At 35.5% G+C, this 16769-nt stretch overlaps 2 protein-coding genes across 4 annotated transcripts in view; one reads left to right on the plus strand and one right to left on the minus strand.

The window, feature by feature from the left end:
- The window catches only part of LOC119071737 (high affinity cationic amino acid transporter 1-like), a 24550-nt gene extending 16948 nt beyond the window's left edge, over positions 1-7602 (minus strand). The window contains exon 1 of the mRNA XM_037176768.1: positions 7196-7602. The gene's annotated coding sequence lies outside the window, so the exon portion shown is untranslated. The remainder of the gene's footprint in view (positions 1-7195) is intronic.
- Positions 3977-14099, plus strand: LOC119071747 (Y+L amino acid transporter 2). Of its 3 annotated transcripts, none has more exons than XM_037176780.1 (7): positions 3977-4217; positions 11907-12191; positions 12304-12522; positions 12591-12656; positions 12726-12930; positions 12996-13116; positions 13246-14099. In XM_037176780.1, the coding sequence occupies exons 2-7, from the start codon at positions 11909-11911 to the stop codon at positions 13834-13836; spliced, it is 1485 nt and encodes a 494-aa protein (XP_037032675.1). In that variant the 5' UTR covers positions 3977-4217; positions 11907-11908; the 3' UTR covers positions 13837-14099. The 3 variants fall into 3 exon arrangements, with proteins under 3 accessions (XP_037032675.1, XP_037032676.1, XP_037032674.1); XM_037176781.1 differs by having other exon boundaries at positions 3977-4200; XM_037176779.1 differs by lacking the exon at positions 3977-4217 and adding an exon at positions 5106-5226.
- The last annotated feature ends 2670 nt before the right edge of the window (positions 14100-16769 follow it).

The following is a 16769-nucleotide window of genomic DNA, read 5'->3' on the forward strand; positions in this document are numbered from 1 at the left end:
TTATCATTTTTCGGAACAATTTAGTGATTTCATTGTGCTTAGCTTGAAATATAACCATTTCTTGGTTACTTCAAATTGTTCAAGTAACTTTTTAGTCAGAATTTTCAGTTTACTCGTTTTCGCAACAAAGAATTCAAATATTACCCCGTTTCGTGAAGTTTGCTGTTAGTTAGTTAGCATACAAAATTTGGCATGCGATCACACTGCCAGTAGTCAAAATCAAGGTAAATATAGTGAGGAGGCAATGCCATATACAACCGAATCAGATGTGCAGTGGCACGAAAGTTTGCTATAAACGCCATCTATCACTGTCTTTAAAATAACAAAATTGCTTAGAAACCTGGGCCATCTGTTTTGTGATAGGCACAACATTTTGTGAAACACAAGTAAATCTTAGTCAACCATTTTAAAAAAAGATGTCAGTGGCAACGAACTATTGTGCTAGGCCGCCTGAATGGCATTACCTCCGCGCATATATTTACCTTCGTCAAAATTCTTGTATACTACATTTCCAGTACATTTCGCCATAAAACTACTACGTCAGCGTATTATTTTTTGTGATAACTTCACGGCTGTGACATTTCATGGATACTTTACCACAGTTATTTATATCACCTGAAAATAAGTCTGAACAGTCATCAGTTTTGCCTCTGTGTGTAACGAAATGAAAACGAAGACAAAACGGATGACTCTGAGCCTGAGGCCACCTTTAAGCGCAAAGAATGACGTACTGACAAAAATTGTGGCCCATCAACAGGTTGTGCAACATAGAGAAACTAAATGATCAAAACCGCTACAATGTCGGTTCTTCCACCTTCCTATTGGTTCACATACATAACGAGATAATCTCAATCTATTGTAGCCTCGGCTTCGGTAAAAAGGTGTTTACAAATGTTATTATACACGCGTCTTCGCATAGTCGGCAAATTAAATAATTATTTCGCGGCTATAAAACAATTTTGCCTATTAATTTATTCATGGCTTCGTATGTATTCGCATTGTTATTCAAAAACTTTGTCTATATAATTTTCATCCCATTTATTATAAATGAAACCATGTATAATGGTGACAAGACATCACCTATTAACACAACATTAGTTTGGTCTTAACAATATATGAATGCCAATATCGATAAGAATGTGCAAAGAATGTCGATCTCATTTATTACACACGTGTGTGAGTATATTATATATGTTTCAAATAATAAAAATGTGATCGTAATTGACGTCATTTCTTTGCACACCTTTGTACAGCCGTAGGTAGCTTTGAGGTAATTTAATATGAAAAGTTATAATCTACCGGTAAGCATATTGTCATTGAGTAATTTCACATCGAATTAACAATGTGCTGGATGATGCAGTCAGTTAATTATAAATAATTATTAATTTTATGTTTTACGGAGATGCACCATCACAAAACCAACTTATATGACTCGATGAATATTTTGTTTACGTAAAATATATTAGAAAAATAAATTAACCTCAAACGAGCACACAGCTCTACCAGATCTAACTGCATCAATAGAAAAAAACTAATCATTAAACTGGAAATGCGTGGTTAAATACTATCGTCACCAAGATGTCTATCTTGTTGTCGATGTTTTATTATTTCTTGTCTATCAATTGAAGCAATACAGTTCTGTTGAGAAAAGACACTCTGAACGACAATTGCAAAATAAAAATGAACTTCTCGAGAGTAATAAACTAAGTTCTTGTATTGTCGGCACCTTTTTCCATATGACTGAATTACATCCAGCCAATTGCTCAAATGCATCATAATGCTTGGCTTAAATAAGCTAAATAAAAAATGTAAAAAAATGCTCATCAACAGACACAATAAAATGTTACTGTACAAAGCATTATCCTAATTTAATTCGATAAATTACTAGAGCGACTGATTTTGTTAGTCAACATGATGTGAAATGAACATAGAACTTGCAAATCGGAATATATCATTTGATGGATGCAGGCGACCCTTACGTTTTCTAGAAAATGAATGAATACCTTTAATATTACAACAATTTTTATGCATCAATTGTCTTTATATAGTTGTCTCTCAGAAATTGAATAATAAAATAAAATGTTAGAGAACGAGTATCTTGTGTTGAAGATTGGCACCGAGAATAAAATTCTTTAAAAATCTGAAAATTTATAGAGCTTTTAAGAAATCGAATTCTGAATAATGCTGCAGATGCATCTACATCCAGAAGCACACTTGCTTCTAAGTCTCTCATAGATCATCCACGGCTTATTGACAAAATAAAGTTTTAGAGCGTAACGACTGAAGTTAACAAAGTTAAACTTGCATTGAAAGATCTGAAGTGCCAGATGAATCAACTTTTCAGATTGACTGGGTTTGCAGGACTTGCAATGAAAATTTTATTTTTAAATTTAATACTTCATGCAGCGTCAATACCTTCACTGTGAGTGTGGTGAGATACATATTCTCGCCAGGTCACAGGTGTTTAACGTAAAAATTTGGCTTAGACTTAAAATATTGGGCTTTATGATGGAATTTATGATGAAAAATGAGACGCACAACTGATAGCTCTTTCTAAATGCAGTATAGACAGTTGCATACACAAATTCATCGTAGGTTGGGTTACATCAAATAAGTCATTCAGTGTGTACACCGTTGCAGGCACCAAACCAACCGCAACTATAGTTATACCCACATTATGACACTTGAGTGAACTGTAGAACGTTACCAATGCGATATACTCGGTAGAAAAGTTCTATGTGAAATTTTGTCTTACTCAGGAATTGATACCATAACATTTTGGTGGAAGACCACTACGTAACCACTGAGCCATCCTGTCCTTAGTTACGTATTTATAATTCTCCAAAAGTACTAATAAGTACCATTTTCTCATCCGTAAGTGCAGAACTAATTGAATCATTTTTGGCATCTTTACCAGTTGAGTTAACCAAACCATTAAGAGTTTGGGCGATTTGATTACCACAAAGAAAACAAATTAGAATCACCAACTGCGGGACCTAAATACTCGAGACAATATTTATAAGACGCAATCGTACCATTTCTTTCATCATTAATTTCGCTATAACATACAGTTCGTGTGGCTGTCTCCTAACAGAATTAAAAGTATTTCTACCACCATCAGCAAATAACCTGAACAATTAAATGGAATTTGGAGAATGACGATTAAAATTTCAATGTGAGGTGGAGGTACTACTATTCCGAGGACGCGTATGACTAACATATTAAATGGATAATAAATTGACGATTTCATAAAGGATTTGTGTCGATTATGGTATTTGTGTAAGAAAAAACATAATTTTCATAACTCATTTAACAACGGCTTCGCACGCAATAGAAACCCGCCAATCTCTGCTCTTATAGCCAAATTTTGAAACCCTTTATAAAAACAAGTTTTTGTTTCCTTTTACGCACACTCACTTCTGTAATGCTTCCCTTCCTCGTGATGTTGCTGTTTTTTTGTATTGATTACAGTATATGTATGCTGTGAACCCTAAATAATTTCAAGAAAGGCTCATAAAATATATGTGTAAGGTATGCAAGGTATATATAGTGTTCGAGAAAGAAATGCCATTGTCTTTCATTTGCAATCCATTCATACAAAACGTACGAACGTATAATATACCTGCAGGGTATGATGAAGTAGAAGTAAGATATTACATCAGATATTCAAATTCGTTCAACGTAAGAGACATCCATTTAGTTTTGAGGTTTTTACATGAATTGCAGACGTTCTAACCAAGAACATACATTCGTCGAACGAGTTTTTCCTTTCTCGTTAGCGAAACGTCTCAAAGTAAGTTTCTTTTCCCACGTTGCTGATATGAATGTTATACGAATAGAAATGTTGATGGTTTGAACGCGGCCCCGACAAGCGGGTATTTTCGCTCAGTACGTTTATTTTCGGTTTGCATGCATCTGAATTTTTTTTTTTCGATAATGTTTGTGACTTGTGTGTGAGAGTGTTATAATTTTTCGGTTTCATTGAGTTAGTCAGTCGCTCGTGTACGGTCATGGTGTACAGTTGATAAAGTCAGTTTATAAATGTGATTTCGTTTCGCAATTTTACTTTTATTTTGTGGTTCGTGGAGATGATTTGATAGGAAGTTTAATTAAATAAATATGTTGTAACAGTCGAGCATATATTCTCTGAAGAAGGTAGTTTAGGTGTGCACTGTTAACTGGACTCTCAATCAGCAAAAAGTACGCTTAACACACAGGTTGTACATTTGAGTGAATTTTGATTAAATTGAATTTTTACTGTAAATGCATTCAACATCAAATTTCATTATTTTATTTGTTCCCGACACATACACACACTGCAGACGACTGCAGATAAACTCTGACTGATATCGATTTTTAGTTAACTGACGTTTGCAAAATGCAGACATAATATGACATTGTTACATTTGTATGCCAACACGTGGTTTTGATCGAGTGCAATGCTTCACAGAGTGAATTTTTTTTAGATTTTTTTTTCTCTACGATTAACCTCTATCGAGTCTATGCATAGCATATATGTACACTATAACCGTTCGTAATATAAAAAATATGAATGAAGTGTTATTAGTATTTTGTACGCCGTGGCAATTTCAAACAATTTTCGTTTCGACGTGACATATCAAAACCTGCCATTATATACATGAATATCTTTATAGAACATTAGAGTACAATTTATAGTACCATATGTAGAATGTTATGACGAATTTCCTTAAGTTCATAAGTTTAATATTTTAGTGAAACACGCAGTCAATCGTACGTGTGTTTTGATTTTAATATTATATTTGGATGGTTTTGCTATTTTCGGCGTGCGAATAGGGGATGCTATGAGCAATTAAATGGTGGAAAATAATTAGCGAGTCAGCGATAACAATTAATTGTTGCCAATTCGATAAAAATTAATTGATTTTCGTTTGCATACACGACGACGAACCCAATTCATATTCGTACAAATTTTGATCCAAAACCATTCGACCGATTCACCTACTCTCGACATTACCCTTATCCAGATGTTCATACCATCTTAGCAACCTATTTTGCATATAAATATATTAAAAGCAACTTGTGCCATCAACACCATATGTATCTTGAATTCAAAAAAAAAATGTTTTCAACAAAATTGTGTAAACACTACACAACCGCGGTGCCTTTGACACAGGTAACAAGTGTAGTAAAATGTCCTTAATGACACCAAAATGTCTGACCGAAAATGCATCGGAAAAAAGGAAGGTAAGACGACACAGTCTGGTTGTTTTGTGTGCAATGAAAGCTTCGCGTGTCATTTTAACCTGTCAAAATGCTTTGCGCAGTACGCATTCCTGACTATATTTTTCGGCTTTACTAACACACTTCCCACACCCCATTTCGGGATTATGCGACATTTTGAACATTTACATGAAGGATTTTTAGAATGAACCGCAAAATGTTATATTTGGACGGCTCGTCACTGTAGAAAACTATATTTTGCAATATTAATGATCTGCGAAAGTACGTTGCAACATTTTAATTGCGATTGTAGAAATCGAGACCATGAAATCATGTACGTTCAGTGTACTGTACGTGTACATACATTCATTTGCACACACAATCTGCATTTTAGTTGTAAGATCAATAAATTGCTAGTCGTCACGAAAATAATTGTCTCAAAAATTCGAATAAGAAATTTATTGCTCTGCTTGCTGAAAACTAGTTCAACTTAATCTTGTGAAGTGCAGCATTATAAAACGGAACGTTTTCTTGCGAAAGAAACATTTTCTTGCCATTCAGAAATCATAAAAAAGTTGATATTTCACTACTTTGCGACTGATTTCACTCTCTACCGCCTCTACCGGCTTGAAACCTATATGTATCAAACGAATTGAAAATTCTGCTCTTAAGGTGTTCGTACATCCGTAACACTGCTCTTAATCAAGCTAAAAATATCAGAGAATTTATTGTCTGTCATAATTTCTTGTGTCATCGTTTGCATAGATAGGAAAGCGATAAAAAAATGGTTTTTAGTTCAGATATTTGGAGTACCAATAAACCTATCGTCGAGTGCTTCTGTGGGGTGGATTTTTTTTATTAATAAGATCCGTCTTAGGTGACGATGGTTTGGACACATTTTGGAAGGGAATTAGTTAGTTGCACTGAGTAGCAAGACATTACACTTGAAAAATATATTGGCTCTTGGGATCGTTCCAGCTTATTTGAATTACCAAATAGGTCAACATGCATCAATATTATCGGGTGGTGTTTTCTTCCTTTTTTACATTTAAAGTCGTAACATCTTGACGCATACATTGCTCGCTTGGGCATAGCAGTTAAATTAGCTCAAGAAGAGGTGTTTGTTCTTAATTACAAAACAATGCATCTTATCAACGAGTTACATCACAGCCACTCCAACTATGTATCGCTTTCTATTATCAGTAAAATTCCGCATTGTTTTAGAACGAAGAGAGTTCAGAGTACGATAAGATCATTATTGCATTGGAGGAAAGAAAGTTTTTGGATTGCATTCTGATTCTGAGTTTGTAATGGAGTAAATCCGAAACACGTGACCAAACACATAACAAATTGCAAAGGAAATCAGTTATGGGGTCAGAACCTCAATTCTCAAGAGTTCGTAACTTGACAGTTCTTATGGGATTTTATTCACGCAACTGTCAAGCTAATATCTCAGCTAATCTAATTCGTTTCCGCAGTTTTATTCTTCTGCGTGTTTGTTTATTCCTCCGATCAGATTAACAGATCTTTTCTGCTGCAAAAACTCACTGCCCCTGTTCTACATAAATTGTTTACACATAGTGGAATTATTGTAAATATTATGAGTGTTTATTAAAAGAACATCGACCTTTCGTCAGACAGACCGCCGTGTGTTAGCCTGCATACTATTTATCTTAGTACTTTCGCAAATATGGTACAACAGTTTACCAATTTGATGGACAAAGAGATTTATTCATTTATGACATTTTTATAGCTTCCATTCAATTAATTTGATAGGCCAAGACAACATTATGATATATCTGGTGACATAACCGGAGGATCTACGAACTCTATAAAATGCGATTTCTTTCGGTTCATTGGCTTTTATAATACAGAAAACATTTTGTCATTCAATAAATTCATTAGGAGAGTGATCTTTTGTCTTTCAAATCACTTTGAATTTGGATAAACATTTCAGAATATATTCCACACATTCTATTCACCAATACATTACCGTTTGAGATCAGTTTGTTAGCACCTGGTGTGCGTGCGAGATGATGATTATTTTTTTTCTTCTTCACAAATATAAATTCACTTTCACGTTTATATACAATGTTGGCCTGAGAGTATATTTAATATATTCAAACGTGTAATTTATGCCCACAAATGCGCGTAAAATTTTTGATTAAATTCGCACAGCATTACCATGGAGATAAATCTTCAAAAAAAAAAGTGTTCTGCAGGCGCAAAATGACTTAAAAAAAAAATAAAGAATCGAATCGACAGAGAGAAAAAGAAATTAACTTCTTCCCCACGGGTCTCGATTAACACAATGTGCAAGAAATTATATGCCACAGCAAGAATCGATTCTTGTAAGTCGAAGAAATATCAAATGGAAAAACACGAATTATACAATACGCGCTGTTCGTTATATTGACACCCCAGGCCATCAATAACAAAATTTTATATCCATTGTGTTGCCTTATCGAATAATTGTAGTACGAAAAAATTGTCATTTGTCGTAAATGCAAGTATCGATAGCACGTTATCTGTTCCATTTGTATAATTATTTCATCAATTTATTGTAAATCATCAGAAACACTTTGTTGGAGATTATGACAAACATTCAGTTACGCACAGTTTTTTTTGTAACACATTTTATAGACTAGAGGTGTAGTGTTTGCGCGAAATAATAACAAACAATTTAAAATTAGCTTGGTCAGTGAATTGTTGTGTATTACTATTTAAAGCAGTTAAGCGATTAATTTGATTAACAATGTTGCGATATCAAAACAAAAATGATATTCGAAAATTATGAGATGTTTCGCTCTCCGTATGATAAAACTTTCGGTAGACGAGCAGGTTGTATACTGAAAATGTTTAATCGAAATCGTTTTGCTGTTCCATCATATTGAAAAGAAATGATCAGTTCAGACTGATGTTAATAACATTTCGCATTGTTTTTTGATTGGTCAGATAATTATCACATCCTTTCATCCGGTTTTTCGCTTCTGTCTATCATCGTCTATAAATATCAATATTTTGTGATTTACTATCAGTTGCTATACACTCAAACAATTTGTAAATTACTACGATTACAGCTCAATCAATCAAAACTACAGATAGTTATTTCTGCTACTGAGTGATAAATGCTTTTTTGGACACTATGAGCGAGGGATTCTTTTGAATTTCGACTAACCGAAATCGGCGCTTTTTTTCCGGGCCTTGGTGCCTAGGCCCCAAAACCAGCCTCAGGCGGAGTGGAACACACAGTTTTTATCTGTTACGAAGTCTCGTGCCAAACTACTAAATATGTAGCTGTAAAGCTGAGGTCCTCCACATTCATAATAAACAATAACTTTTTCAAATAATTGCAATAGTGAGGTCACAGCCCTCGTCAAAGTTCACCGAGGTTTCATCGATCAAATTTTTTGTACTTGATCTCAGCTTTCCAACGAATCCATACGCGCCCGTGTCCTTGTCACCTTACGGAAATGAAATCCGGACCACCAGCCAAGTATGGAAGATCAAAAATATCTGAGATTGGTTTTGGGGCCTAGCCACCAAGTCATGTATAACAAAAAGTCCCGAAAAAAAGCACCGATTTCGGTCAGTCGAAATTCAAAAGAATCCCTCTATATAAGTAAGGTCACAGACAGAGAGTGACAACGCACGTATCATCACTGCCATGTCACCGAGCTGAAAAAAAAAGTTTTTCTCCATAAAAGCGGAGGAAAGTTTAACGTTTCGTCACTGAGAGTTGACAACTAGTGATTTATGGCACCAAATTATAAATTATTCTTTAGGCACTAGATGCATAAGTTGTCACTCGAAGTCGCAGGCCGAGTGTTGCAATACACATCGTGTGACATAAATAACTATTTCCCACAAATGACAACAAAAGTTTTACATTTCGTCCCTGAATTGACAAAAAAACGTCATATTTGATTCAGAAATTGTTTAGTTTGTGTTTTGAATCAATATTTTTATGTCATTAATCCGTTTTATTTCTCTATAATGTTAACTGAGTTCAATCAAATTATATGAGAAGCATAAACTTCAGTTTTGCTGTTAAATCAATTATATTAAATAGATGAACATACTAGCAGATTTGTACGATTGACTTAATTGGTTACCATTCCACCATTTCAATAAAGACCAGCAGCATCGGAACGAATTATGAATTTCTCTGCGACGGTTTTATTTTGACTAAATTTAGATTTTGAAAAATTTCAACCGAGTTAATCATTATATATCCATGTAACCGGCATCGGATCTATCAAAGGCGTATAGTAAATATACATAATGATTGAATTTAGACGAAAAGATTACCCGTATGATTGGGACTCGTCTGTATATGGAATATAAATTGTGTTTATCGTTAGCAGAAAAAAAAACAAACAAACAAAGTGTGGCGACAGTTAAAACTTAGTTGTTTGTTTAAAACTCATTTACTACTTGTGATGGGAAATCCTTTTCCGAAATGTGTAATTTGCAAAAGTTGTATCAATTCGAAGATAATTTCAACCAAACTGGTGCGAAGACAAATTTATTGAACTTTCAGAGTCTAGGTTCATCGTAGGTTCTTCTAGAAGATCTTCTTCTTAATCGGCCCGTTGATATCCACTGCTGGATGTAGGCCTCCCCTTTTGCCTTCCATTCTGAACGATCCATTGCCATTTGCTGCCCGTTTGTTGGCTTGATCGAGTTCGTCCATCTTTCTGGTGGTCTGTCCATTGGTCGTGTCGTTGGTGGGCCAACGTTCGTCCGTCATTCTCGCAATGTGTCCTGCCCAATTCCATTTCAGGGATGCTATCCTTTCCATCACGTCTACGACTTTCGTTTGTTGCTCTTTGTGCTACTCTGAGCTTATTCTCGGATTCTTTCGTTAGTGTTAACGTTTCCGCTCCATATGTCAACACCGGTAGGGCACACGAATCAAACATTTTCCTTTTCAGACTGTTGTTCATTTTACTTTTAAAAACCATCTTAAGTTTCCGAACGCTGCCCATCCAAAACCAATCCTTCTTTTGACCTCTGCTGTCTAGACCTAGTTTTAACTTGTGGCCAAGATACACATAGTTGTCGACTCTTTCGATGACGGTTGATGAGAAACCGCCATCCTAGGTTGAAAGTGATGAATCGTGAATCATTTCTTGAAGGTCTGCATTTTCAAACGCATGTTCGAGATGCCTGACTGCTATTAACAATTTTCAATTGGCGGAAATGGATTGGTTCTACCGAGGGGTTACTCACTCTTTTTGATTAATCTGATTTACCATGATTTAGCAGTGATTGATTAACTATTCATTAACCAGATCAAACATAATAACTACAAGTCGTGATAAATCAATGAAAAATTGTCATTAATTTTTGGTAAATCAAAGTGAGCAACCCCTCGGGCTCTACATCTTTTTATGCTGTATATTTCAGCCCGTTGACTTTCTACATCGGTAGTCAAAGGGCGGAAGACTAAAACGATGCAGCCCGAAAAGCTGTAGATCAAAACCGGACGGGTTGAAAATTATTTATAGCGAAAGCAGACGGAGTACTTAAAGTCCCAATTTTTTTCAAAATATCGGTTAGCACATGCTGTAAAGACATTGATATAAAAAAATGTGCACAAAAATGCTTAGAGTGCATTGAGTGCATTCGAAATTCTTTTTCATATTGACGGAATTTCAACGTATTATTACTTGAATTTCGCTGAATCAGCTGAACGTATAGAGTAGCAGTAGTAGCTCTTCTTACTATATAAGCGAACAATGATGCGAATAAGTATTTGAACGCCAAGTATTTTGTGCTGATTTGTTGTTGTTTCGTTGTTTAATATTTTCATTTTCTATAAAATAAACATTTTTCCCATCGCATTGTTTTGAATTTTAATATTAATCTGTAAGCACTGAGCCATATTGTATGTTCGTGCGTGCTCTGACCAGACATTGATCTTATTTTTTTTAAAGCTGCCAAAAATTTCCGAATCATCTGACAAATTCTCTTTCGTCTCAGGTCAGTTTAAATTCATGATAAGGCACCAAAACACAGCTAATAAAACATTATTTTTCCAAATGTTCATTATAAAGCATACAAAAGCGCCTTGTTAAACGAAATTATGTACAGAAAAGGTTATCAATTTGACTAATTCACAAATTGATAACTATAAGCTTGAGTAGATACTTTGTTGGGATGTCGTATTTTTAGTTCTATTCATGTTGACCCGCTTTCAATGGCGGACAAAAAATATATCTTTACTCGGACGTATAATATGTCTCTTAGTTAAATCATCCAAATGCGTTGTAACACCCACCAACACACTCTAGGAAATTGTGTTGATAAAACTCACAGGGAACGATTGGGTATGCATTTGTTTGCAGACAATTTGCGTATTTTTTTCGGTGCGAATCAGGGGCTCGTCTCGTTATCTGTAACCTTTAACGGATGGGTATATCATCCAGTAATCGAGACAGGAAAGTAACAAAAATGAGCGATGACCTTTGGTCTTATGTATGCTCGAAGGAACAAAAGAAAAGTCCAGAGAGGGCTCGTATTACAGCAGGGACGATTTCGTACCTATCTCTCAATCAAAATTTTTTTATCAAAAGACGTCGTCTGTGGAAGATTCAAAAATCTGAATTGAAGTAAATCAAATCTCTTCTTGCACTGTCCATTAAATAGCTCGCTTCCTTCGACTAAGATACTAATTCTCTTCTATCATTTTGTTACAGAAATGGCGCGTGTTACGGCTGGTGATAATTTGATGCCGAAAAATGTTTTCGAAGAGAAGGGCGAATCATCTAAAGATGACTCTTCCAGCGGCGAAGTGAAATTGAAAAAAGAACTGGGATTGCTTGATGGCGTGGCGATTATTGTTGGTGTTATCATTGGTGCGGGAATTTTTGTGTCGCCAAAAGGTGTAATCAATTATTCCGGTTCAATCGGTCAAGCGCTGATCGTTTGGGTTTGCTCGGGAATATTGAGTATGGTTGGCGCTTTATGCTATGCTGAATTAGGTGAGTAAAAAGTAATAAGAAAGATGCCATTAGACGCGATTCCATATCAACTCTAGTCAAGATGTCGTTCCCCAAACGATTTTTTTTTTCAATTTTTTTCTCTTCTGCATAGGAACGATGATACCAAAGTCCGGTGGGGATTACGCGTATATAGGTGTGGCGTTCGGTCCATTGCCTGCATTTTTATACTTATGGGTAGCGTTACTAATTCTGGTACCAACTGGGAATGCAATTACTGCTTTAACATTTGCTCAATATTTACTTCAACCTTTCTGGCCAACCTGCGATGCACCAATTGAAGCTGTACGCTTGTTAGCAGCTGTAATTACGTGTAAGTGAAACTAGACTCAGGTCGTGATCGAGATGAATTTTATGTATTGATGGACAATTGATTTGCAGGCCTTCTGACCGTTATCAACTGTTACAATGTAAAATGGGTGACCCGTGTGACTGACATATTTACAGGTTGGTACGATACAGTAAATGAATCGGTGCCTTGAAACAACCCAAATTAAATCGAAATTCGTCTTTCAGGAACAAAAATCTTAGCATTATTGGTAATTGTCGCAGCTGGTGTGTGGTGGTTGTGTAGTGGAAATACACAGAATTTCGAAGATCCCTTTATGGGTTCCAAAACAACGCCTGGATACATAGCATTGGCCTTTTACAGTGGCTTATTTTCGTATTCCGGTTGGAATTATTTGAATTTCGTAACTGAAGAGCTCAAAGATCCGTACAAGTGAGTATAGTCGGTAGCTTTGATCTGTAGAACCTATCGTTCAATTCATTTTATTTATATTACAGAAATCTTCCAAGAGCTATCTGCATTAGCATGCCCTTAGTAACTATCATTTATGTGATCACAAATGTTGCGTACTTTGCAGTACTCAGTACGGATTCCATTTTATCTTCAGATGCTGTGGCTGTAAGTAGAACTCTCTTTGTTATTACTAAGCTTTCGTTGAATGGAATAGCCGAAGTGGCGCGTTTTATGTTCAAGCACCGTAATGTTATGATAGACGGCTGATCGTTTAACAATTTCCAATTTTCTCAGGTCACGTTCGCAAACAAAATGCTGGGCTGGTTCGCCTGGATTATGCCTCTATTCGTGGCATGCTCAACATTCGGATCGCTGAACGGCGCTATATTCGCTTCATCTCGTCTATTTTTCGTCGGTGCCCGAAATGGTCATTTGCCGGCAGCTATATCACTGATCAACATAAATTGCCTAACGCCGATTCCATCGCTAATATTCATGTGCATTCTAACGATAATACTGTTGTTCATCCGAGACGTTTATGTGCTAATTAACTATGTAAGCTTTGTCGAGGCTCTGTTCACATTGATATCAGTGTCCGGTCTGTTATGGCTGCGGAAAAAGCAACCGGATACGACTCGGCCGATTAAAGTGAATTTGCTCATTCCATGCATTTATTTACTGACGTGCGGCTTTCTTGTGATATCGTCGATTTATAAGTCGGCCCTTGAAGTTGGTATCGGCACAGCCATTATCTTATCGGGAATTCCAGTTTATTATGCCACCATTCATCGACCGATTGATTTTCTGACGAACATGTCACAGAGTATAAATACATTTTGTGCGAAATTCTTTGTATGTGTTCCAAATCAAGAGAAATTTGATTGATATTTACTTAGTGTTCCAACGTAATATATACAATAAAAAAAAGAAAAGAAAAACGTAAAAAAAACCAAACGTAAGACGATAAGTTTCCAATTATTAAATTTTTTTTTTAAATGAAATTATTGTGTCAATTCTATTGGCTCTGAGAGCTGCGTATGAATTTGAAAATTTTGTATTGCAATTTTTATATTTAATATGCAATTTAGTGCGTAAGAATGATGTAAATATAAGCAAACTGCGTCAATTTCAGATTTTACAATAAATAATTTAAAAAAATTAAATCCAAAATTTGAATGACAATTATTCACACTATAGGGCAGTCGACTATTTTTGGAACGAAACTCTTGAAAATTCCATAAAATTCATTGAAAATAGCTCTTGAAAATATTTTAGGAATTTTTAAGAATTTAATTCCAAAAATATGCCTTGAACTAGACACTACTTAAGTTTTAGAAGTGGGTTAATGACCACCTTGCATACTTCCTTGTCAGACTGCCTTGCTCTGCAGGAGATAGGAAACAAACAGGTGCTCAAATATTTGTTTTCCTAACTAGTGTTGAAAAACGTTGTTCCTAACCTTAATTCGCTTACAGAACTCGCCTCCGGCTCGTGCTAGAAACCTCTCATTTGCTAAAAAAAAGCCTCGTGAGGAAAATAACTATTCTTTTCCTTTTACCCGCTAGGGTGAGCGTACCAATCCTCGGGCAAGAATGGTCGTCGGCCACCTATTGTTCTCTCATTCATACGGGCTATGGACATACATTGGATAGGTATTGTCCAGGAGATACAAGGCAAGCACAAATATCTTAACCAGCGTTACAATAGTACCACTCTTTTAGTTCCACTTTTTTCCGTAAAAGGGAAAAAGTGAAACTATTGTAACGCTGCATATATGCGTCGTGAAGATAGTTCCACTTTTTCCTTTTACGAAAAAAGTGGAACTAAAAGAGTGGTACTATTGTAACGCTGGTAATATCTTACATGTCCTGTACCGCTGTGCGAAAATATCAAAAATAATGTTTCTGTCAAAGGCCAGGCGAATGACTATGGATGCCCTGGTAGAGGCTTAGCCTAGCTTTACAATTATACCCCAATTGCCACAGAAGTGACAGGTTCATGATACTTTGTTGGGTATAGTGTTCTTTCACTCGAAAGCAAAGTATTAATTTTAGAAAAGTACACGCATTTTGCTGTTTTTGATGTCTGTATCCACTGATCTAACCATAAGCATTTGCCAGGTGCGAGATATCACCTTTTGAAGTTCAAAATTTGCGCCTCTTGACTGAAACATTATTTTTGTCATAGGCAAAACAAAAACGATCTTAATTATTTTAGGTCAATCAGTTTTTAACAGCTTCCGTTTTCTTATCAATATCCATCCAAAAATGAATTTTTCGGCTTTTCCACTTACCTCTCATATATTTCGAAATTTGCTTGAAATTGGGTCCAACCACATAACTCACATCACAAGTCATACATTTTGGTCCGGAGGCAGAGTATTTGGCATCGTTTGAAAGCTTAGGGTCCCTGCTAAGCGTTTAAAGTAATCTGGTGCTGTTTGAGGCGTTTATGGAATTTGTTGGGTCTGTCAAAGTTCGCCGAAGGAGGAAAGTTTGCATATTTTAGCAGATTTCGGGAACTCAATCTTTTTTTAAAAATCGAAAAACTGATTTTATTTTGTTTTTAGATCATGTCTAGCTTTCCCAGTTCTAGTCTTGTTAAATTTACGGAAAAAAAATCGAAAAAAATTCGCTATACAAAAGGGTCCAAATTTTCGATGAGAACTGAAACTAGTTGACCTGTGGAACTTCCAAAAACTTTTTCATCGTTGTAAATTTGGAAACTGAACGTGCATCGATAATAGCGAAAAAAAAACTTTTTACAACCAATTTTAAAAATTACTTACAGCCAAGGACAGTCAAAAAAGTGTATTTTTATGATTTTTTATCGATTTCAGCTGTTTTAACAATACAAATTACAATGGCAAAACAGCTGAAATCGATGAAACACGTATAGAATAAAAATGCACTTTTTTGACTGTCCCAGGCTGTAACTTTTACTTCAGTTTTAAAATATCATTTTTAAGAAAATTTGGAAAAGCTGTGGGAAAAACGGAAAATTCTTGAAATTTTTCTGCTCTAAAAAAACTTTGAACCTTCAGCTTTCGTTTGAGCCCTATATCACCTGTGTAGCTTCGATTGCCGCTACACAGAAATTCATCAAAGTTACCTCTGCATCGAAAACTTCAACCGGATGTAGATGGCGCTAGAGGTCACTTTTTGAAAGTCTCCTAATCGCTTTGGAATCCCCAAATGCATATTTATCAATGGTAAAAAATTCATGCTTTTATCCCAAAATGCACCAAAAAATGTATTTTGTTCAACTAGTGAGCCCTACTATAACATACAGAAACTAACTCTCACATGTAATGCTACTATATTTTGTACAAGAGACAAGAGACTGTTATTATGATAGAAGCAAACATAATTTGGACCGGTTTTTTTTAAGTTGCCTTGGGGGATATGTAAAAATTATGAAAGACAAGACAAGTTATAACCTTCGCTCTGATCATAAACAGTCTATTTCGTTGCATTACATAATTCTTTTGTAAACCAACTTCCCTGCTATGACATGTCATGGACATTTACAAGAGTAAATGTATTTCACCAGAAAATAGAAGGCAAAGGATGAAGTACTGGAAAATTGTGGCGTAAGTTTCCTTTATTTTTAGTAAACACCAAATCCTGTGCTTGAAAGTACTTGGCAGTCTAAGTTACAGAGTGAGTCCGGGTGGAACTTGATGAAAATGTGTGAAAAAAGAACAAAGTTCATGTAGCTGTGAAATAAGTCATCAACATCATATTACCACAAATCTATTGAGTTTTCGAAAAAAATTTTGATTATTCAAAAATTTCAACAATTCGATGCACAAATTT

Source organism: Bradysia coprophila (genome assembly GCF_014529535.1).
Source record: "Bradysia coprophila strain Holo2 chromosome IV unlocalized genomic scaffold, BU_Bcop_v1 contig_5, whole genome shotgun sequence".
In the NCBI taxonomy this organism is placed as follows: Eukaryota; Metazoa; Arthropoda; class Insecta; order Diptera; family Sciaridae; genus Bradysia; species Bradysia coprophila.

What these genes read in the sequence shown, in the direction of transcription:
- LOC119071747 (XM_037176779.1), top strand. Translation starts at nt 5,193, where the DNA reads ATGTCTGACCGAAAATGCATCGGAAAAAAGGAAG. An exon ending in GAGCTCAAAGATCCGTACAA is followed by an intron (nt 12,931 to 12,995) that starts GTGAGTATAGTC and finishes TTTATATTACAG; the next exon opens with AAATCTTCCAAGAGCTATCT. An exon ending in TATCTTCAGATGCTGTGGCT is followed by an intron (nt 13,117 to 13,245) that starts GTAAGTAGAACT and finishes CAATTTTCTCAG; the next exon opens with GTCACGTTCGCAAACAAAAT.